The sequence below is a fragment of the Dipteris shenzhenensis genome, chromosome 1 (assembly GCF_047967505.1).
Source record: "Dipteris shenzhenensis isolate YYH24624 ecotype China chromosome 1, Dip_SZ_1.0, whole genome shotgun sequence".
Classification (NCBI taxonomy): domain Eukaryota; kingdom Viridiplantae; phylum Streptophyta; class Polypodiopsida; order Gleicheniales; family Dipteridaceae; genus Dipteris; species Dipteris shenzhenensis.
In genome coordinates, this window is record NC_141596.1 from 52,777,874 (window position 1) to 52,802,034 (window position 24,161).

Sequence of the window (24,161 nt, forward strand, 5' to 3'; positions counted from 1 at the left end):
AAGCTGGTGTAGGGCCTGGAGACAGCAGAAGGGTTAGGGCAAAACAACAGGCCCTTACAATAGGAACTTAAATAGGCCCAAATTAGAGTTGGCTGAACAGAGCAGGGACAGAATAGGTTGTGGCTGGCTGATAGACAGGTCGGGCAGTCTGAAGCAGGGTCAGCCTAACACCTGAGACCAGTTGGCCATTTTGGGGGGGTGGGATCAGCCCCTATATACAGGCACCATTGCAGGGGTCTTTGCACTTCACAGAGCCTCAGATCAAGTTGCGTCCCAAGCAGCAGGGAGGTTTAGAAGTCAGGTCTTGCAGGAGCAGAAGTCCCAGCAAACCAGAGCATACTAGGTGCAGACCTACACCCTGTAGGAGAGATAAGGATGTGCATAGGAGGAAGCTTCATTTGCAATGAACCCTAGAGCAGACCTTTCTAGGAGTGCTCCACCCTTGAGCAGGTACTAGAGCCTACACAGAGGCACATGGCAGATGACGAGTTGTCTAGATCAGAGGGTGAGGCAATCGGAGCCAGATTTGGTACTTTACCTCAGTAGTTCTTTGCTGAAGGTGTAAGTACATGTGTCAGTAGTTCTTGTGCTTGGTTTTCACCATTGTATCTATTCTGCTTTGGCTTCACATCTGAGTTCTCTTTCAGATGTGTGTTGCTCACTTTACTGTTCAGTAAGCATGTGCATAATAAAGTTGCTTTTAATCGTCTTGTGATCTCAGGGTAAATCTTTTACTGAGAGGGAAGTTGGCCTAGAGCAAGCAACTACCCTACATTTTTCTCCAATAGATTGTATACAGTGTACACAAGCCGCTATATATCGTATTTAGATACAATCAACAAAACGCTCAATTTTCAGGAAAAAAAATCCTCCCTGCACTATCCCTTGCAAAAGGATTGAGATTTAGAACACGAGATGCTATGGGACCTCCTTGAAGATCTTCAATGTCACATGCAAAAAAACAAAAAGAGTAGCATATTTTTGTGTTGTAAATTTCCCCAAACCAGGGATACATGTGCAAACATTCCAAACCAAGTTTGACAGCTCCATTAATCATGGACCTCAATAAGTATAACCTTGTACCAGTGCAGCTTGCCACATGGTGACTCCAGAAAAAACTTCACCAGCCCTTGACCCATGTAAGAATTCTTCAGCTGCAGCTGCTAATGTTGTTTTTGAAAATGCAAACCTAATGCCAACAATCTACTCTAGCACAAATATAAGGAAATGTGCATCTACCTGCTCCATGCTTGATGACAACTTAACAAAAGTGATCCAATGGTTGTTGACAAGATCAGTGCAACAAGTTGAGGTTCATCATTAACCACCCATAACCAACGTCGTAAAGGAATGCTAAAAGGCAATATATGAGGCCAACGTCATGACCTTGCAACATGCTATATCATATACATATAACCATATCCCATTCCACACACACGTTCCAAACCAATTTGCACACCTTTCCTGAGTTCAAACTTCAAAGGTACATGACAACTATGGAAACAGACTTACGGAATAAGGTATTGTGCACAATTGGACATGGTTATATCACTGAAAGCATTGGAAAGCTTTATATTTTAGGAGGCATTATTATAGCACAATATCTCATAATTAGCCGCAATAAAGAGACAAAACCATGAAGGGGATGTAGCCACAAACTAGCAAGAAATAATATATTCAAAGGAGAGCTCAGGAGACATGAGGATACATATGCACATATACAGATTTATACTCTGAAATCATGCACATACATAAGGAGGAATTGGAAAGAGATGCATACATACAGCTTTACTCTGAAATCATCAATGTCACCTAATATGCATAATTTGAACTTATTAGACATGAAACATTGAATTACGAGAATAGGTTTAACACATTTGCATTCTTGCTTTTACTGTCATTTTACGAAGCTAATTAGAAGTTCGATCTAAATGAGCTACCTTCTTGGGGTTTCTTTAAGCAATGGTTGCATTACCCCTCTATGAGGTAGGGTAATTTGTTCAATTGGAAATTACAATTAGAAAGCATGAACTGAGTGAAAATTCAAGTATCCCTTTGAACAATTCATATTCAGAAATCATAAGCTCAAAATACTAAGAGGTTCCACTTAAGGCACATTCAAATCATAAGCTCAAAATGCTAAGAGATTCTACTTAAAGTGCATTACAATTTTTCCTCAGGCATTACTAAGCACCTGCTTATATATATATATGCTTTGCACTTATTCATCACACCATATCACACAAATCCATCTGGTGCGAGTTTGATCCATCTCGTGCATGTGTATGCATGTGCATGCGTGCGTGTGTGCATGTGCGTGTGTGTGCACAGCATTAGAAATTGAAAGGCAATCCCACAGCATTAGAAATTGAAAAGCAATCCCACAGCATTAGAAATTGAAAGGCAGTCCCATCTTGAGATTCCCCTAAGCTTTTGACAATTGCATCAAGTGCAAAACTAAAAGCATAATCCTGGACACCATGGAGGACAAGAATTGATTGGAATAATATTTAGTAAGTACTCTCTGTTCTATATGGGAGCTAGACCATGCATCATGTTTCCAGCAGTGTCCATTTGAGATTTTCCTTCAAAGTGCATGTACAATAATTCTCGTGCACAAAACATTCATTTAAGGTAGGCAGTCTGATACTGATCAATCATGTAAGAATTGTCAGTGTATTCCTCATCATCCTTGCTCAGCAAACAGGCATCAATATTCACCAGGGGCCTGCAGGTTGAGAATGTCATCCAGAGAAATATGTCCAATGTCTTTCTTGATGAGAGAAGGATTTTCTTGCATAAGTTTTGCATCACTCAAAGTGGTAGCAACAGCAATGCATCTGCATTGGAAAGCAACCCGACGTTACAATATGCATTTTCCCTGAACTAGCAAACAGTTTCTTTCTATCCCCACTATGCATCAATAACAAACAAAGAGACCTACTTGAAACCTTTAATTTTAAAAAAAGGAGGCCGCATCATTAAAAACAGTAAAGAAGAGGAAAACCTCATTCCTGCTGCCTTTGCAGCTTGTAGACCCGCTAGAGCATCCTCAATTACGACACACTGCAGTAACAGACAGCACAAGTCATGTGCGCTTCTACTTCAAATACATGCAAGGATTGTTTCAATGGTAATTAATTGGCAAAGAGACAAAGCATGAAAATAGAATGGAGACGTGTCAATGCCAGATCTTCAGTTCCTAGTGATGTCATAGCAAAAACAAATTCAACTTAGTAAAAGTTACGTATTACCCACTCATTTCCGAAGATTACCTCACTCGTAGGAATATTCAGTGCCTTTGCAGCTGCTAAAAATATGTCAGGAGCTGGCTTCAAATTTTCAAATGCATCCGCTGATACAATTGTGTCAAAGCTGTTGCACAGATAGCCAGAGGAATCAAAACCTGATAAAGTTCACTAGAATTTTATAGTCATAATAAATCACAACACTAGTTTCCCTTTTTAAATGGGTCGAAATCACATGTCCCATCTTTTTGTACAGTGGCTTGAGACATTAAACACTGACTAGGTAATTAAACCATTTTTTACATAAGTTGTTGTAACTAAGGTAAATCTGCAGGATTGGCAACAGTATCAAACAATGAGCAAGCATTCAAGTGTTGAGCATAGAAATAGGTTATGACTGAGCACTTCAATGATTCGTCTACCCTAAAGGACACAAGTATGCCCTGGAAGTTCTCTCTCCAAGGAACAAGCATGATGCTAATTTCCCAAGAGCTGACAGGGCCGATTGGTTGACACATTAAAGCATGATGTACTTGTCTTGAAATCATAAGTCCAAGGATGGATGGGGCAACAGTTTTAAAATATTTGAGATCCAGGCATCACCAGGAACTTATACTTGAGTTATAACGTAGCTCTAAAGCTAGCAACATCCCAACAAAAAGCATCCTTATACAAACTAAGTTCAGGATGGAGTGACAAAAGTTTGGTAGGCCCAGTACCTAATACCAGAAATCTTCAAGAACCGTATTGAGAAGACAAAAAATTAATTAGCTTAGGCTTTCTCAGGATTTCGGAAGAAACTGTTATTCAGTACACATTTTCATACCATGGAGATCACACTTGCAAATGCTGAAAAAATGTAAGGGCAGACGTAAGCAGCTGCTGGACATTCCATATTTTGCTGAATACAACAGATGAAGGCAGTTTTATACTTTCTTGGGAGGTCTGCCTATCTTTGCAAGTTAAGGTAACTACGATGCAGGTACGGCCATCTTTTTTATCATACACTTAATCTAGGGTATTGAATTGACAAATAAAACACTGCAAGATTAGGTCTACATCAACCCAGGAGATGGGACCAACCAGACTAGCCCCAAACATCAGATCCCTCCTTTAAAAGGCCCATCCATATCACTACTCAAGTCCATTCATCATCATCCATTTGAACCAAAGGTCAGTGTTTTTTTGTCTTGGGCCAAAGAATGACCAATTTGTTCTTCCTGACAAGAGAATATTATATTACGTGCCAAAATATTAAATTCATGAAATTTGTGACCTCATGCAGCCAAGGCATATGTTCTGCCTTGTGTTGCTTTATTTAAATAATTAATAGATGGGCTGTTGAACCCCCAAAGCACGACGAAGGATGTCAGCTAGCCAACCGCCGGAACTTGGAGCCAAATGGATTGAGCAGTAGTAAGCCGGAGACTGAAGGACCCGTTGACAAAGGCCCACCGTGAGTGGCCCTAGAGGAGGGTGGCTGAAAGACGCGGGAAGATCCCGCCAACTGTTTTGGCAAGAACTTCACATGGAAATCTCAGCAGTATCTGTAGGCAGCGGTCCTGTGATATTGGAGGAGCACATTAAGGAGAGACCCCCAATGTGGGGAACATGCTGAGCCTGATAAAGGGAGAGTACTTATGGCTAGTTAGGACTCAATAGTCAATTGGTGTGAAAAAATGTGAGTGTTGCAATAGCAGTAGCAAACGTATGGGGTGAATTATGTGTCATGAGCAACTGCGAAGGTAGGATTGGTGGGTGAGAAAGAAAGAAGAAAAGAAAGATTTACTTAAAGTCTTTGAAAGACTGAAGGGACTATGAGACTGAAAGACCAAGAAAGAGCTGGGTGGAGCCTCTAAGTGGGCATCTGCACCCAAGACAAATACAACACAAACATAAAACACTAGCACAAATTGTCTAAGCGCATGCAGAGAACAGGAGCTGCAGTGTGCCGTCACTGTGGTGGTCCTCTGTATGCTGGCCAAGGAGCCAAGTCCACGAGAGTCTCCGGTTTACGGGCTGCGGCAGCATAAAACCCATGATAGAGCAATGATGTCGGTCAATATGAGTGGTCCATTCTGGTCTCCTAGCCATGGTCCTGCATTGGAAAATTGCCACTGTCACACCCATCAACCGCCCATGAAGATGGAGGTAGGACCCCCCAGCCCAATGAGTGCTTCAACATGCTGACCGGCCTGTCACATCTCTTGCACTAGGCCTCAGTTACGTTGTCTCCCTGGGGCCTATTGGTCTGTGTCATCCAACTAAAAGAACTCAATGATCACAATCTAGATGGAATTTGGCTGAGCACCCTGATCTCATCCATGTGCCCTGATCAAATGGTCTCTGTGTCGGCGGCCTCATGAATGAAAGTCACTAGATGTCCCTAGTCCATATGAGACAAGCGATTGGAGAGGGGCCTAAATCCATCCCTAATGAGGCAGTAGTGACCACCTCGGATCTCATAGTGCACAAGGCATCTAAAAGCAAAATGCTCCTCTGACTCAATCTCTCGTAAAATCCGAGTGTTGATCTTTATTCGGTACAAAGCATTGCACATCCTTCTTTTGTATCCACATAGATTTTGTCCTTTGTTTTTTCCACTGTACCCAATTATACGGAGTGGAATGCTTGTTGTGACCCTTTCCTTTCCCGTTTATGGGTCCATGTTGACATTTTCCTGTGTTTCAATCTGATTGTGTGATTTTCTTTGGAGTCCTCTTTGGTTGTTATTGTGGAGCATATCTTGACGTGAGATTCTTCTTGTTGTCTTGATATTGTGACAATTTTGAATTTTGACAATTGGTGTAGATATTCAATAGGGACTAGTGTCAATTGCAAGCATTTGTTTGAGTTGAGTGAGCTTCTCTTTTAATTATTGGATCTCATTGTCTTGCTCTACACGGCATGAAGTAAGTTTGCTCTTTTGATCATGTTCCTCTTGTAGTTGTTACTTGAGCTGTGACGACTGTTGTTGCCAAGTATTCTGGAGTTCATGCATTAGTTGAACATGCTCTTGGAAAACAGCCTTGAGTTGTTGTAGATCTTGTGGTGGGCCAGTTCCCTCTTGTTCTCCCCTCGTGAATGTGACAAGAATTGATCTTCGATGGTTTTGATAAGAGAGTGGATCCGACTGTTATACCTTTGTAGTTGTCTTTGGGGAATCGTCTGGTGAATGGCCAACATGTAGTTCTTCTTCCATGGTTGGCCTACATATCACAAAGGATGCTTTGTACATCCTTTTCATGTAGAAGTGTTGTACTTGAAGAGCCCTCGTGACTGAGATGTTCTTGAATGCCACACTTGGGGTTTGCATCATGCCATAGATATGTGTTACAACTTTCTAGTGTCATGTTTTGGATTTCTTCCCCCTTTGTGCAATCTACTTTTGTAAGCATTGATCCGGGGTCATTAGTTGATTGTACATTCACATTAACTTTATTAGCTCCTTTAATATTTTTTTTCTTTTTGCTTGTTGGTTGACTTTCCATTTTGCACATGTTAGTGATAGGTGAGGACAGGGCTGATGGTGTCCTGGCTGAAGGCGGGATCTGCAGTGGCCAAAGGCGCCTGCATGGCAGGGCCTTTGGGCCTTGTATGAGCCTGCAACAGGTCGGGAACAGGGCCAGCAGGTGGGCAGAGTGCCTGGGCCTATGGCGGGCTGCCACGTGGCCAAGCAGGTCTGAAGAAACAGCCCCCAACAGGTCGGTTTACAGACTGGGGGGGGGCAAGACTGGTGGGCCCAAACAGACCCTAAAAGTCGGACAATATTTTATGCTACAATTTGCAGTAGTCGCTGATGGAGCAATGCTGAATATCCATCAGGATGCATTGCGCACAAATTTGGGCAATCATGAAAGATCAAATAACGGGATTTAAAAAGTGACATTGGCAAGGGTAGTTTAAAAGAATCGGGATACTGTGATGTATTTTTATAAGCTGAAAAACACTATCACCAAGAGCACCAATTATTTAAAAGTTTGTCAAGGGATTGCATGAAGAAATTAAAGAGCGATTTGATCACTATAGTTGCAAAACTATAACAGAGGTATTTGATGCCGCAATGATGATTGAAGAATCAATTGAGAAGGGATCGAAGCAATACTAGCAGCTGGGTTATGGGCCAGTACCATGTTCCACCGTCGGCCACCTTGGTAGCCATCTGGCAGGACATCATCTTCACGCTTGACGCCATTTGGGAGCGAGGCTCTCCAGGTTCTCGAGCTACCATCGCACAACGGGAACGTTTCTGCCAAGCTTGGCCTGCAGGTGTTTTCTACAACGATCCAGTAGACCACCGTACAGTCCCGTACAGTGGGGCCGTACTCTGCTGATGTCATCGCACCCTTCAAAGGGCCCTGTTGCAGGCTGTACGCCTGCTCTGAGGTTCCGTTTTGCTAGGTCAGATCCAAGGCTACATGCCCCTGCCATCTCTCCTGCACAAGGTCTCTTGTGCTGTCCACATGACAGCTCATTTGCTGCCCATGTGGCAGTCCCATTCTCTGCCCATGTGGCAGTCCCATTCTCTGCCCATGCTCTCCTCATATGGGGGCTTACAGATGGGGAGATGACCATCCCAACACCCCCTCTCACCGACATCTAGGCCCAATGCCAACATGTCGATGATGATGCTCCAGTAACTCCTTGGTCGAAGTGCTCTCGAACTTTTTGAAGTCGAAATCTTTTCGTGCTTTTCATCCAGTGGCTTCTGCTTCACTAGGTCTGGTTCCACTTCCGCACAGCATCCTAGTACACAGGTCCATCTCTGGTAGCACCTCCTGGCACCACCTCCTTCAATCATGTTCTTGCCTTCTAACTCGAGCAATGCAGCCGTCACGATCTTCCAGTTGTCCCCCTCATAATGAGTGAACAACCTGGAGTCTTCTAGGCACCATGCTCTGAGGGTCTGTTTCAACCCGTCCGTCCTTTGGCGAGGTCTGCAACCAATGAATATCTCCATATAACCTGGACCACGAACTCTCGTTGAGCTCTCCAGTAGGTACTCTTCCGGCTTCAGTACTCCTTGTCCATCACCTTCCAGCAATCTGCGTCTGAGATTTGAAGAAGCACCAATACTTCCCCTTCTGCCTTTGAAGAAGGCCAATTCCTTCCAATCTCGCATCACCTGAGACAAATGAAGAGCATAGTCTCTCCACAACATGCTATAAAGGCTCAAATGCAGAACATCAAGTACATACCAGACCGTCGTACTGCCTGTGTGCTTGCTTTGAAAGCAAACTATGCACATCATTGAATCACTGTACTGTCTCCTTTTGAAGTACAGCATCCATCTGAACATGAGACCCTAGGGCACTCTATGGAGTCCACCCTCGTGTCAGTGTCAACAACGATGCACTTGGAAGGTGCCAAGCACTCCATGCTGTCCGTCACCTTCACAAAGGCATCTGACTCCTTGTCGACCCACATCTCAATGTCAGACATCCTCGCTGTCGTTTCTAAGTCAACATATCTCACCTCGGTAACACACAGAGATGTCACCATAAACAACTCTTCGATTACCACATTTGCTTTGGCCTTTGTATCACCCTTTGAATTTGAGTTGGACTCCTTCCTTTTGTTTTTTTTATCCGCCTTCTTCTTTCTGCAATCCTTCGCAAAATGACCTGGCATATCACAGTAGAAGCACTTCTTCTTCTGCTGCTTCCTCTTGGAAGTATCCTCGTCATCAGAGTCGTCTTTCTTGGACTTGCCACTGTTAGGCTTGCCCTTTCCTTTGCCAGCGTAATCCTTTGCCAGCAACGCCTTGTCGTCTTAGTCGTCGTTGTAGAGCTTCTCCCTAGCTTCCTCCTGTAGCAGTAATGGACCCAACTCCTCAAAAGTCAGAGGTTTGGTCCTCTGTCCTGCTATCACAGTCGTAACAAATCTTTTGAAACTCCAAGGTAGCCTCCTCAGTACCATCAAGGCGAAATGGCATGAGTCCACCTTTTGACCAACTGATGCCAGTTGATCACTCACCACCTTGACCTTCGTCAAGTGGCTATGTACCGAATCTCCCTCTTCCATATCAAGATTGTAGAGTTGATGTTGAAGATGCAAAATCCGGGAGGTGTTGTCTGTCTTGTACAAATCCTTCAGAGTGACCCACTCCTCTACTGACATCTCGGCCATCTGGATGTGAGGAAGCACAGAGTTTGTCAATGTCCCTATGATCAAGGCCAAGGCATGGGCATCTCTGTCTTCCCAAGCTTCGAGTTCCTCTTTGTCTACTACCATGAGTATCTTCCCCTGTCTGTCCACCATGTCCTCCGGCTTCGCCTCCATTCCCATTGTCAGTTTCCATAGTTTCTGAGCCACTAAATGACTCCAGATCTTCACCTTCCAAATCGGGTAGTTGGTCCCGTCTAGTTTCCCAGACTCTCCAAAGTTAGGTATAGTGAATGAAAGAAAAGTGGGGGAGGAGGAAGGGCGAGCAGGCGCTAAAGAGGCTGTAGAAGTCGACATCTCTGCTGCTTAACCACACGCTTAACCACACAGCAAAGTCAACCAAACTCAATCTTTAGTACAACAGAACTCTAAACGCACCTGATTCAACCTGAGTCACCCTCGTTCTCGGAAGGGCACTATCCTCTAGTCGTGGAAGTTGATTCCCAAGAGCTTCTGAATCAGGGTCGTCCTTCAGCAAGGTCCCTGCCTTCAGGCTCCCACACCTGTGAGCCTCCTACTTGGGCTCTGATACCATGTTAGAAAGTACCCGACAAAGGGTAAACACAGTGGAAGACCGATAGAATTTCCCAGGAGCTCTCACACAATGTGGTGTGGGGTGTGGAATCACAAACTTCTTAACTTAATGTGCATAGATGTGCAAGCCCGTAAATAGACAATGCTCAGAGACAAAGATAGAAGAAACTCTTTATATTTCCGTCTATCCACAAAGTAGGACAGGATACAATACCAAAAGGTTCTCCTACTAGATGTCAAGCACTTCTAGATCTTTGAGCCCACATCCTCCACCTCGAGCGTTTGTAGACTCTCTGTCCAGATTATTCTTCTGCACCTTACTGCCTATGAATCAGCCTAGGTGAGCACCACCTTGCTAGCTCAGTCTACAGCGCTCTGCAGGTCTTCTTCACCTCTTGGGAGTAGGTCCAAGAATGCCCTAACTGCTGCTCCTGTCAACTGCAAGTTTGCTGCTCCAGAAGATATTGAATGAGGCCAAGGGGCCTCTCCTTTTATAGGGCTCAAGGCCCTTGAATCAACCAACCTGGTAGGGCCGACTTTTAGGGTCTGTTTGGGCCAACCAGTCTGTCCCCCCCAGTCTGTAAACCAACATGTTGGGGGCTGTTTCTTCAGACCCGCCTAGCCACGTGGCAGCCTGCCATAGGCCCAGGCACTCTGCCCACCTGCTGGCCCTTCTCCCGACCTGTAGCAGGCTCCATACAAGGCCCAAAGGCCCTGCCATGCAGGCGCTTTTGTGTGAGAAAATGCAAGAGAGCAAGAGTGAGCAAGATGGAGAGTGAGCTGAACGTAGTTCACTCCCAAAGTGTACTAAACTGAAGTGACTGAAGTGAAGTACAAAGAAAGAGATAAGTGTTTTTTCTAAGTGACAAAACCATATCTAATCACTAACCGTAGTTAGAGATTAGACCGTGGTTAGGGGGAAAAACCTTTAAGAGGGAAAAGTGCCCCTAACTCACTTATTACATTACATTGGTCAATGCCTAGAATATGATAATAATTCTACCACCCCCCTGCAGTGCCAATGTGGTGTACAAGGTAGTGATCAATCACCAAAAGGAGATAAGTTTAGGGCACTGCAAAATGCCTCAAACTTCTCACGTGGAAGTGCTTTGGTGAAGATGTCATCAACATTGTCATGTGTTGACACATAGATCATACTGATCTCCCCTACATGCAACTTCTCTGTGACAAAATAATAATGAACCTCAATGTGCTTCGTGTGAGCATGAAACACAGGATTCTTTGCCACTGCAATAGCACTCTGACTATTAGTGAGAATAGAAGGACCCTCCAATATGAGACGAAGATCAGCGAACAAACGTCGCAGCCACAAATCCACTCAACTGTCACTATGAAAGCTGCCCTGTACTCAGCTTCACATGAGGAACTAGCCACTATAGATTGCTTCTTGCTCAGCCAAGAAATGCAAGCGTTGCCCAAAAAGAAACAATTACCACTAGTGGACTGCCTGGTATCATAGTCTCCAACCCAATTTGAGTCACTGTAAGCATGCATCTACAAGTCACCCCCCCTAGGAAACATCAAGCCAAAAGACTTTGTGCCTTGCAAATATCTGAAGATGCGTTTTAGAGCTTGCCAATGTGTTGTCTTTGGGCTGTGCATATATCTGCTCACCTGAGATACTGCATACTGAATATCAGGCCTGATAGCACAAGTATATGAGGCATCCAACAGCCTGGCTGTAAAGTGTGACATCCACTGATTCCCCTGCATCATACATAATAAGCTTCAGCCCCCGCTCCATGGGAGTGGCAATAGGCTTACAATCATGCATGTTGAGCCTATCTAAGAGCTTCTGCACATACTTGGATTGAGACATAACGATGACACACTTGTCTTGTATAAACTGGATCCCCAAATAAAAATTTAACATGCCCAAATCTGTCATGTCAAATTCAGCTTTCAACTCAGCTTTGAAATCTGCAATTATATCCTCATTTGACCCCGTCATCTACATAAAGAATGATGACCAAAATATCCCCCCCATCCTTCTTGATGTAGAGGGTGCTTTCTGTGGGACTATTGTGTAATCCCTTACTTGCCAAGAATGCATCTATCTTGGCATACCATGCACGTGGAGCTTGTTTCAACCCATATAAAGCTTTGTTAAGCTTGCAAACCTGATGTGCATTGCCAGAAAGTTCAAAACCAGGAGGTTGTTTGACATAAACCTCTTCTTGCAAGTCCCCATTAAGGAAAGCTGTTTTTATGCCCAATTGATGGACATTTCACACAAAATTTGCAACCATTGCAATAACTCTGACCGTATGGTGGGTCATCTGGGATGTAGGAGCAAAAGTCTCCTCATAATCTATGCCCTTCTTATGTGCATAGCCTTTGGCAACTAGCCTTGCCTTGTACCTGTCAATAGACCCATCTGGCTTCCTTTTCACCTTGAAAACCCACTTGGTACCGATGGCATGCTTACCTAGTGGCAAATCCACAACATCCCAAGTTTGATTTATCTCTATGGACTGCAACTCATTGTGCATGGCATGCATCTAATGCACATTATCCTTTGCTTCTTCAAAAGAGTCAGGCTCCTCTTCATCAAGAAGAGTCCCTGCATAAGCTGTCTCAACTGAAAGAGCCCCCCCCTGCGTGCCTTACTGCACTACGAGTTCTGCCAAGCAATGGGGCAAGTGCCTACTCTCCCTGAGAGTCTGAAGCAACCAATTTGGGACTGTTTTAGCTACGTGTATCCCTTGAATTTCTTACCTGACAACTTCATCCACACCCTGTGGAGGTACAAAATCAGGCGGTGGCTAAATCGGGGCATGTGGATCGAGAGGAGGTTGCTGTAAATTCTGATTTTCAGCGGGGGAACCAAATCTGCCCAGAGTGACAAATACTGTCACAGCCTTTCAAAGGCTCAAAATGCACCTCAATGCTCTGTTGAATGCCCAAAAATCTGCAAATAGAATCTGCAAAAAGTGGCAAAAGTCTGCAAATTGACTCATACAGAGTCCAAAATTTCTTGCAAACTTCCAAAATGCTCTTTTACCTGCAAAATTGCAACTCAAAAGAGGGCAAATGCTCTGAAATTGCATACAAAAGAGGGCAAATGCTCTGAAAGCCCCAAATGTTGCACAAATTGCATTCTCCCTGCAAAAGCCCCAAATTGCACTGCCAGATTGCAGTGCAATTGCAAAAGCCCCAAAATTCTCCAAAACTTGCAGATCTACTACAATGTCTGCTAAAGCTTCAAATGTGCTCCCAAAAGCTAAGCCAAACAATGGCTGAATGCACTACTGAACCTGCAAATGAACCCTGCCCAAGGCTGATCACCTTGCATAAATTGCAGCAGCATGACGGACACCGGACACCTTCAGCCTGCAAAAAACTGCTTGTACGGAATTGTACGGATTGTACGGATGAACTATACGGAACTGTGCGGATGGAACTGACACGCAGGTACGGAACTGTACGGATGAACTATAGGAGCGGTCGTACGGAACTGACATGCAGGTACGGGAATCCGTATAGTCGTACAAACTGTATGGACGATTTCTGCGCGGGTGTACGGACAGGAGCAGGCGCTAGTACGGAATCCATACAGTTGTACGGACTGCTATGCTTCCATAAGAACCGTTATGCCTCCCTGAAAGGTAGCACCAACACGAAGCTTGCTCACAGGTATTACGGTCCCTACAGGATCATCGGCAAAGTTGGCGAGGTGGTGTATGAGTTGGAGCTACCCAGGTTCTCCAGGATTCATAATGTTTTCCATGTGTCCTTGCTGAAGCCACATGTCGGACAGCATGTCCAAGTCCTTCCTGAGCTACCACCTATGGATGAGGAGGGCCACATACTCTATGTTCCAGAGTGCATCATGGGTTTCACGGATCTCGTACTCTGAAACAAAGTCTACACCGAGTATCTTATCAAGTGGCAGGGACTTCCTGAGGATGAGAACTCATGGCAGCCAGAGAGCATTGTCTAGGACAACCCCTATCTCCTACCAGGCTGATTATTATTTGCTGTTTGCTGCACCTATTTAACAGCCCGCATATAAAATTTTGAGGGAAAAATTCCTTGAGGAGGGATGGCTGTAATGAAGGTGGGAAATAGCAGGGAATTAGGTGGGAAATAGGTGGGGAAAAAGAAGGGAAATTGGTGGTAAGATAGGATTAAGAAAGGGGACTATATAAGTCAGCCCCTTATGATTTGTATGGTACCTTTTTGATGTGACATCTAATCCTATCTACTCTCCCTCCTCCTTCCTGCTTCCTACTGCCTACGCTCACACTCTCTCTCTCCTCCCTCTCTTTATCTCTCTATCCCCTCATCCTTCTCTCTCTTTCTCTCTCCTTCCCCTTCTCTTCTCTCCTCCTCCCTTTCTTCTGCTATTCTCTCCCCATCTCCAAATCTGCCCCTTCCCCCTTCTCTACAAATACACCATTTACTAACTCCTCGCATGTTCTAGTCACCCCCAGCAGTTCATAGGTGCATATTCTTGGAGGAAGGCTTAGAAACCTAGTGGGAGTGGGCTCTCTGCACAACATTGGAGAAAGCTTGGAAAAGTTAAAATAATTTTGCACACAATTTAAAATATAAAGAGATTATAGGTTGTGTACGATATACTAGATCCTAAACTAAGATTGAGTCTAGAGCTACAGATGGCATAGTGCCACATGTACAGTGCAAAGAAGTGTTATTGTACCAATCTATGGAGGACCCTATACTCCTTCAATAGCTGAAGTCGGCGGATCGGAACTCTACAAATGATCTAGGACCTTGTAGACTGTTTACACATGTCGTAACCTAGTGTAAAGTCAACACGTTTGGGGACATAATTCACCACTACTCCAGCTGCTGTTGTTACTGTTCCACTACTCCTACCTCTAATGCTACTGCAATAACTACTACTACTACTGCTACTCCTAGTACGCAAACTGCGTCGTTTGATCCATCATTTCTAGAACAGCTCTAGATTAGCTGGGAGGGGACAGCTTCAACTACTCAAATTGACTGGCTGAATCATTTCAAAAGGAAACAAAAAGAGGTCGTCATGATGTGGGTAGGCCTGGGACACTGCACCCTTCTCCTCACAAGTTCATGAATTCTATTAGTTCGAGAGAAGGAAGAAGACCGACATAGACAAAAAATCAGCAACTTTTCTTCTCTGCCTATGCTACAGTATTCCTACTTAACTCGACAATGCCTAACGGCAGTGTGCAAGTCACATCCATAATGCAACTTTTAGTGTTTACCTAGTAGAGCAAAGCAAAGAATCCATAATTTAACCCCGAATCCCTAAGACTGTGCCCACAACTATTGCCTTAAATCAGAGTATAGTAATTATCTACAGAGAAAATGTAAGTATCAGGAGACTTACAGAGAATTAGGCAAGCCAGCCGCAGCTAGGTTTGCATTTATCTTTAGCCGATCAGCACTTGATGCAAGTGCAACTTTTAAGCCTGCATTTTTGCACTGTACGAAGATTGATACAAACGCACTTCAGAGTTTGACTACAACCATTAACAATAAAAATCCTGATGCACTGCTTTCGTTCAACCCATGGCAATGAACAGCTACATTTTTTCAATCTTAAATAAGTTTGCATAGCTTTCGTTGGACGTGGAAGTCTAGACATGCATTCACAATCAGACATACCTGTAGAATCAATTCTAATGCTCCAGGAAAACCAAGACCAGAATTTGGTGTAGCATACTGCTCAGTCCAAATAAAGTAGACGTAAACATAAACATACCAGATTGCTGGGTTTAATATACATGACAATCCAACCTAGAACTGATATAAAACCAAAGAACCGTGAACCACAACTATCCAAAGGCCAAGCAAGGAATCAGAATCAGAGATCACAATTCAATACCTTTTCTAGATATATCTCAAAGAAACGTGATTTGGCTGAAACAGTATCCAAATCTTTCAAGCCATATGCCTGAGCCACTCCTCCAAGAAAATTTGCTTCACCTGCATGACAAATTCATGACCTAACACTTCATGTCATAATGCTCAAAATGTAGCTTCCAAAACAAATTGCAATTAAGATGTTGCATGTCCAGGTTTCCTCCCTGTCTTGAATTACAGCTGCTCACAAAGGTTTTAAAAAGGGGAAATACAGGAAGAGATTTATATTGGCTAGGTCAATCCAGCAGAGATATATGCCCTGACCCCCTTCCGTGGTGAAGTCCCAGGGCTCACTCAACTATCGAACGAGAGGAAACTCCATTTGTACTCTAATGCAAAAAGCTATGTTTCAAAGTGCTTCCCAAGAAACCAACCACTGCCTAAGTGGCCTTGTAACTGTCCAGACTCTGGTTGAAGTCCCAAGATTCATTGCCATGAACCAATAGGCCTTTCACTAGGATCCGATAAAGAACTTACAATGATGGTGGGAAATTTTCCAAGGCTAGGGCATTCTACAGCTCAGATATTGAAAGTTTGAATGGAGGGATAAAAGCAAAAGACAAACATTGACACAGAAAGGAAACTCAGTACTTGCAGTCAATGAAATGGAAAACATTTAAAATGGAGTGCTCATGGACTAGAGGACCATGATCTGATGTCCAGATGCTGAGGGAACAAAACTCTTCAAAGGCAGCCTTGAAAGGTTCTAGTCAAAAAATCCTTAGACTCTTTCATCCTAAAAGCATTGAAAAATCGAAACTATATTCTTTGACGCCGGCCCTAGATGTGTTCAATGATAGAGAGCTCATTGGCCCCTATAAAATAAGGGCCTCTAGGCTCCCAATTGTATGGAGAACCCACGTAGTATTAGTTTCATGCTCCATCGTTACCTAGTTGTAAAGAGTTGTCAAAGACCTTCAAGGGGATCCAGCCCTTATTTCTAGGCACTAGTGTAGCACCTTGTCGTTTTGATGGAAATATAGAACATTGACTATTTTCCTCAACATGACCAAAACAAAGGTCAAATCCTTTGCAAAAGCTTTGAGTTCTTCCGTAGGAGCCTCTTCGGTTGCAGCCGGAACAACGCAAGGTGAACTAAAGCATACTTCTAAGTCCACAAGAGCAAATCGAAAAACTCGAACGAGAGAATTGTGAACTAAAAATGCAAATGGACGGGGTACTCAAGCATCTAGTTGCACTGGAGGCCCAATTCGAGAAACAATCTAGCCCCGAGCGCATTCAAGAAGTTGTACACCAATGTGTGAGTGACCCTCCACATGACATTACCAAGCTTGATAATTTGATTTCGCATGAGGTCAAACAAACAAACATGTGGATATAGCGCTTAAGGAGGAGAAAGCTAGGAAGAAACTTGCACTTAATGTGCAGATTGGGGGGTTGCTAGAGCATTGGCGAAGTGAGGATTTTAAAGTTCTTTTACCATTTGAACAATGCCTTGATAACATAGTGAGCGCCATGATCACTTGGGATACTACAGTAGTTGAGACATTCCAATGCACACCACAAAATCATGCCATCATCACATTCAAGACACGCGAGGATAGGTTGGTAGTCCTTCGCCAAACCAAAGCCTTGAAAAGCACCAAGATATGGATAATGGAAGATCTCACTCCTCAGCAGCTTAAGACGAAGGCTTCTGAACTTTAAGAGTATGGGAAGCTTGAAATAATGGCGAGTCGGTAGTATATCAAGAAGGTATTGCTCTCATTAATTATTTCAAATCGGCTAAGACACCAACGTAGATGTGGAGACTCTCGAATCTATACCTGATGTAACACACAAGTCTTCTAAGACAGTAGGATGGACTCTCAGTTCTTAACTGACACTCTAGTTTGATGGACTCTCTGTCCTTAACTTATTTGGGTTTGTTTAGTCTCATAGACCTTTCGGTCTTCCGTAGACTACATGCAATATATACTCTTTCTTTCTTTCTTTCTTTTGCGATTCATGTTCTAGTTCCATCGTTTGTTTGATTGCTGAATTGAGATTCCAGCCACTCTTCAAATTCGTTTTTGAAGTGCTAAGTACTCAGATTTGCTACGAATTGAACCTTGAAGTTGTGTTTTATTTCAAGAAAGGTTCCACAGTTTTGTCACATTCTTTGGTGAACCATGACAACGATCCCAAGCCCAAGGAGATAGTAGAGAACTGCAGCGAATTGGAGAAGACAGCTTCAATGAGCAGCAAAAAGAGAAGTTTGAGCGCAAATAATCCACATAAGGAGTACTCAATTTGATCGCAATTTTGGGCACATCTTGTTCAGTCTAATCAGCTTGTCTCAGTTTGTGAATTCAGCCAAGAAAGCAAGCGAATTTCAAACTCCAAGCAATCCCAAAAATGGGCATGGAGAATTCTGCCTTGTTTGCTGTGAATTTCAAGCTCAGTTCAATTCCAAATCTTGAGATTTGATTCAGTCTGGTATGCTGCCCCAAAACCGCAAGTTATTCGACGCTTGTAGTAAGCAAGTACTGGTTTCAAGTCTGAATTTGTGTTGCTGTCCCAAGTTGCAAATTCAGAATCAGTTTGAGTTTCGAAACAATCCTGCTTAGATCGTGATTTGAGCTGCATACTCACAATCTGGAAATTGTGAGCTGTTTGCACTTGATTCGAAGCAGCCCAAGCAGTGTCATCAAAACCTTGCGATTAGCCAAGAAAGAGAGTGCCTATCAGAAGATCAATTCCCTATTCAAACTCGGCTTGCAGGTTGCTATTGAGAATAGGTAGACAAATGGGTGAACAACCCATATTTGGGATTTGTTTAGGTTGAGGATTATTCTAGCACTTCAACACTGGACAGCATTCACTGGACAGCATTATCAACATTGATTTCAAGGAACCAAAAACCCAAGGATCACAAAGATCTACAAAATGATCGAAGGATCAGATACATGTGGAATTCCTTATTCAAACAAGAATTCCCATTAAAGGCTAAGTATATTTGATTTCATAGTTATTTTTATGTCTTTAATCCTTGAATATTTGTGTGTTGTTTTCCTTGTTTATTTTAGGAAACAAGAGTAATATATACCTTTGTAGACTAGAATAAGTCCAATCATACAAATTTAGAATTTTTGTTGTTCTAAAGATAAAAAATCTACAAAGAAAATAAAAGAGAAAATGAAAGAGAAGAAAAAAGAGGTAAACAAAAACTTTTATGAAAAACAAAAGGAAGACATAAGAGGTAAACAAAAACTTTTATGAAAAACAAAAGGAAGACATACTTAGCAAGCAAAGCAACACTTATGTCGTCATCAGTGCCCAAGCATAAGCAGCTATACTAGGTTTCTAAAGACCCGCGGAGTCTCTTGGGCAAACCCAGTGCTTACTAAAATACGTCAAATAAACAAAAGGGAATGAAAACAAGAAATAAAGAAGAAACGAAGCAGGTGACTTAAGCAAAAATAAACAAGCAAGTCAAGAAACAAAAACTTCCAAAAAACTAGAAACTCTCTCTCTCTCTCTCTCTCTTATTTAAAACATAAAAAGCTAAATGGCCCTTTACACTTATTTATCAAAGAGTAATACATACTTGGTTTGATTATTTATCAAAGTTACTACTTCCATGGATTTTTAGAAGAATTTCTTGATGGGACAAAACCCAAGCATTGGACACAGCAAGATATTCAAGTTAATATGCCAAAGATATGTGGATCTACTAAGGAAGAGAAGTGTGTTGTCTTCCTGATTGTTTCAGGAACAGATAATATTTATGATTAAAGCATAGCTTAAAGAGTTTAATACTTTTGGAATTCAAGGTCAGACAGAGCTTGAGAGTAGCACATTCTAAGATTAGCCCAGTTGACAGCCATGAAACAGGTTTTACTCCATTATGACAGTTATATGTTCCATTTATCTCATTTCAAAGGATTTCAGTTACTTTGTTTTGTTATTATGGAGCATAATATGCTCGAGTACCACCTCTTTAAATGGCAGTATTTCATATGGTCATCATCGGCCAAGTATCTTTTTCTTCAGTCATCTACAGTTTCCTTTGTTGGTACTTACAGTAATTCTTATGGCTTCTCATGGATTAGTTTGGCTAGAGTGTCACACCTTAACAATTTATCTGTTAGTAACATACTCTTTTGACAGAGAAGTTTCGGGATCCATCCAAGTTAAGGACAGTAAGCTTACCCCTAGCAAGCACGGTAAGTGCTTGGCAAGGAGAACATCTTGCGGAAAAGAAAGCACTTAAGCAGTGAATGGAATCTAAGAAAGTCTTCAAATAACAATATTTCCCAAAGCAATTCCAAGATGAGGTTCACACCACTTGGAAGAGTATCAGTATGGAGTTTATCTGCAAATCACTCCATTCCAGAGGACTTGAGAAGTATCTCAAGGAAAGAAGACAGAAAGGCTCCAAGAAATAATTTTTACATATCCAAGGTGAAGTGTCCGTTTTAGGTTGATAAAGTCTGCCTTATGTTTATTTGAAGACATAACCCTTGTATGGCAATGCGAGGAGAAAAGTGGATCATCTTCTTGAATTTGTTCCAAAAAGACACTCCTCATGAATGAGAAGTCTATATAGTATGATATACTCAAGCATTGGCAGTGATTCTCATTGGCCAAGTGTTTATGTCATTTAATGGTTCCTAGATAGAGTTGCAGCTAAAGAAGCCGAGGGGGACACAAAAGCCCATGGAAGAGAAAGCCAGTTTTACACCAAAATAGTTTGACTAAGGAAGCAAAGTATTTTTCTGGTAAGGAAAAAGAGGGGCATGTGACTGCCCAACACTTCGAGGAGCAGAAAAGTCATGAGCGGCCAAAGCCTTAGGCCGAAGAAAAAAGAGGGGCATGTGCCTGCCTAGTGCTCTGAGGAGCAAGAAAAGTCACACAAAGGGCAAGGATTTGCCAAGAAAAAGAAGGGCAAGGATTTGCAAGAAAACGAAGGGCATGTATTTGCCAAGAAAGAAGGGCATGGATTTCCCAAGAAAGGAAGACCCAAAGGCAAGGCTAGGCCTTTCATGCACGCGAGTCCTTCTGGATTCAGATGGGTGGTAGAGTCAATAAACACTTTTTCTCTACTCTTGGCCCTAGACATAGTAGAGAGAGTGTATCTCAGCTTATTGACTCACATGGGGTTTTACAGACAGAGCCAGATGACGTCTTACGCATAGCTTCAGATTTCTATGCCACCCTCCTTACTGCTGATCCTGAGACACACGATATAGAGGATGCTAGACAGGCTATTTGGCAGAGTATCCCAGTGTTGGTGAATCCGGATATGCATGTTCTACTTGACGCACCTTTCACCAACACAGAGTTCAGGACTGCACTTTCAGCCCTTCACAAGGGCAAGTGCCCAGGTTTAGATGGCCTCACCCCGTCTTTTTTCATTGCATTTTGGGATATGATTGGAGACTATATTACTTCAGCCATGCAGGCCATTTGGGACTCTGGCGAGATGCCTGAGTCGCTTACAGAGGGCCTCATCCACCTTATCCCAAAAGGAGGTAGCAGAAATTTATTGTCCCAGTGGAGGCCTATCACACTTCTGGGGACTTGTTACAAGATTCTGGCCAAGGCTATCAGCCTCCGATTGCAGCCACTTCTCCCTGATCTTATTCATGACACTCAGACGGGATTTGTGCATGGCAGAAGTATTTTTTATAACATTTTTTCTTTCTGGGAAGCTTCAGAGTGGGCCATGCAGAGTGGCCAGAATCTTGCCATTCTACTGTTGGATTTTGAAAAAGCTTATGACAGAGTAGATTGGAGTTTTTTGGAGGGCACCCTTCTACGCTTTGGATTCACTGATGTTTGGATCAGAGGTGTTTCCTCTTTGTACAGATCAGCCCATAGCCAGGTACTTATTGGTGGGGTAAGGGGTGAGAGATTTCAGATTTCGAGATCAGTCCGTCAGGGATGCCCCCTTGCTCCTTTCCTTTTTTTATTCGTGGCCGAAGCTATGATCATCTATGTTAGATCTCAAGCTGACATCTTTGGGCTGAGACTTCCCATCAGAAGAGAAGAGGAGCTGCTTGACAGTGAGTTGGCTGATGACACAGCGATTTATTTGGATGCCTCTCCACAGACATTGACTTCTTTCAGGACAGCATTGGATTTATTTTGCTTGGCGGCAGGGGCGCATAAATCCAATGGCTTTTGGATCAGTGATGAGGACACTCCAGTTTGGGGGCTTGACATAGGGTTCACTTGGGTTCAGAGGGGTGTGCCTATCAGGTATTTGGGCTGCCAGGTCGGCTTGGGTATTTCTACCACGCAGCAGTTTGCTCCCGTGTTGGAGAGCATCAGAAGGAAGCTTCTCTTTTGGAGCTTAGCCAAGCTGGATCTTGCCTCTAGAGTTGTGGTGGTCAACCAGGTCCTCCTGGCCAGTGCCTGGTTTATTTGTTCATGTTGGTGCCATTCTAGGGACTGCATCATTCAGCTCAGAAGACCGATCAGGAACTTGCTCTGGAGTGGGCTTGATGGCACAGCAGATGCCTTAGCCAGAGTGGCTTGGGAGACCCTCATCCTCCCTACACAGGATGGGGGTCTCAATATTATTGATCCAGATTTACAGTGCAGAGCTTTACTTTGCAAGATAGTGGTGCGAGGACTTATGCCAGGACAGGAACCGTGGAAGGACTTTCTTATCAGCAGCATATAGAGGTGCACACCTTCCTCAAGAGGAGACTGGATGAGCAGTGTTAGATGGATCTTCACCTCAGCACACCTCAGATCACCTTCATCCCCTCTCATGGTTGCCATTCTGAAAGCTTGGGCTAGTTTCAGAAGCTCTCTTCGGAGGATTCCTCCTTCCTCTCGGGAAGAGATTGATAGGCAGCCCATCATGTGGAACGACAGTATTTTAGATGATCGTGGCAGACCACTGGGTGCCTCACTCTACATGCAGTGGGCCAGGTGGGAGAGGGGACCTGCTTCTTCTTTGGGATCTTGGAAAGCTTTCCGTAGGCTTCCAGAGGAAACCAAGTCAAGGTTGACAGGACATCTCAGAGGGAGTGCAGGGAGGATCTTACAGATTGAGACAGCCCTTCCAGAGGCTTGGATAGACACAGATGATATGCCTCTCACTTCCTCCACTTGGGCAGGTACTTTCTCGAGAGGTGGGGTTCCACTTCAGGTCTTAGCCTTCCGAGATGCACAGGAGGATGCTTTGGTTTTCAGTGTCCAGGATGGTGGCAGATTGCTCAGATCTACAGATGATATCTTGCTTGAGTCTGCTTTTCAGCCTATCAGGGTCGTAGGCCTTTTGATGCAGGGATCAGATTCAGAGTGGTTCTTAGACCCTGACCCCCAGTTACTCTCCACCGGGTCTTGGAGACTTTGGCTCTATGGAGGAGTTCCCATCAGGTATTTACAGTGGGACCCCGGAGAGTGGGAGTGGATTGACGCGGGGCATCGAGAGAAGACCATCCCCTTCTTTCGTTACACGGTCAGTAATGCCAGGAGATTTCAGCTCAGTAGTAGAGGCTGGAGACCCTCCAGAGTTCCTCATTGGGAGACTTTTGGTATTACTGCGGATCAGCAGAGGTACTTCTGGAGGAGGCTCTGGGAATCCCACAGGAATAGAAAGATCACTATCTTCTTTTGGCTTTCTATTCATGGAGGGATTGCAGTGAACCTTTGGAGGTCCAGATTCGGAGCCGACCCTACTTGCCCTCGTTGCCTTTCTACTTCAGAGTCTATTCAGCATTGCTTATGGGATTGCAGACAGGCGAGATTGATTTGGATGGGGATAGCCAGGATCTTCAGTCACTTTGCCCATTCCCCACTTTTTATGACTTGGGGCTCGGTGGCTTGGCTTTCTCTTACAGGACCTCAGGTTTTCTATGAGGGACTTGACTCCTCTCGGGCCATTTCGGTTCGACGTCATCGGGTTGAATTCTGCTCGTTGGATGTGGTTCCACACCGTCCTTTTACAGCTGTACATGCCTCTGTGGATACTTCTTGGGAGATTATAGCGAGCATAGCAGCCTGGCATATCTGGAGAGCCAGATGCACAGAGGCTATGGAGGGTACTTAGGTTCATCCCTCGCACACATTGGCTAGTATCTGGACAGACATCGTACACACTCTGATGGCCGTATGGACGGGTATGCAGGGGGACTCCCGTGCAGCCTCAGCTAGGAGGGCTTCTTTCTTCAGGGAATGGAAGGATTCTCCTTTCTTCTCTGAATCTACTACAGGGTTGAGATGGCACTTTCAGCCTCAGCCTTGGTTTCTTTCCACCTCACTCTGAGGGGTTTTTTATTATCCTCATGATTTCATGATGTATTCCGCTTTGAGCTTGCTCTCGCGGGTTTTTGTTCTTACTTAATAGAACAAAAACCC

General features: G+C 43.7%; 1 protein-coding gene across 1 annotated transcript in view; it reads right to left on the minus strand.

The window, feature by feature from the left end:
* The window catches only part of LOC147906018 (haloacid dehalogenase-like hydrolase family protein), a 279,546-nt gene that overhangs the window by 248,328 nt on the left and 7,057 nt on the right, over nt 1–24,161 (minus strand). The window contains exons 2-7 of the mRNA XM_087383974.1: nt 15,805–15,905; nt 15,585–15,641; nt 15,307–15,401; nt 3,276–3,375; nt 3,008–3,066; nt 2,714–2,840 (exon numbers count right to left, since the gene is read on the minus strand). Coding sequence (XP_087240100.1) covers nt 2,714–2,840; nt 3,008–3,066; nt 3,276–3,375; nt 15,307–15,401; nt 15,585–15,641; nt 15,805–15,905 — 539 coding nt within the window. The remainder of the gene's footprint in view (nt 1–2,713; nt 2,841–3,007; nt 3,067–3,275; nt 3,376–15,306; nt 15,402–15,584; nt 15,642–15,804; nt 15,906–24,161) is intronic.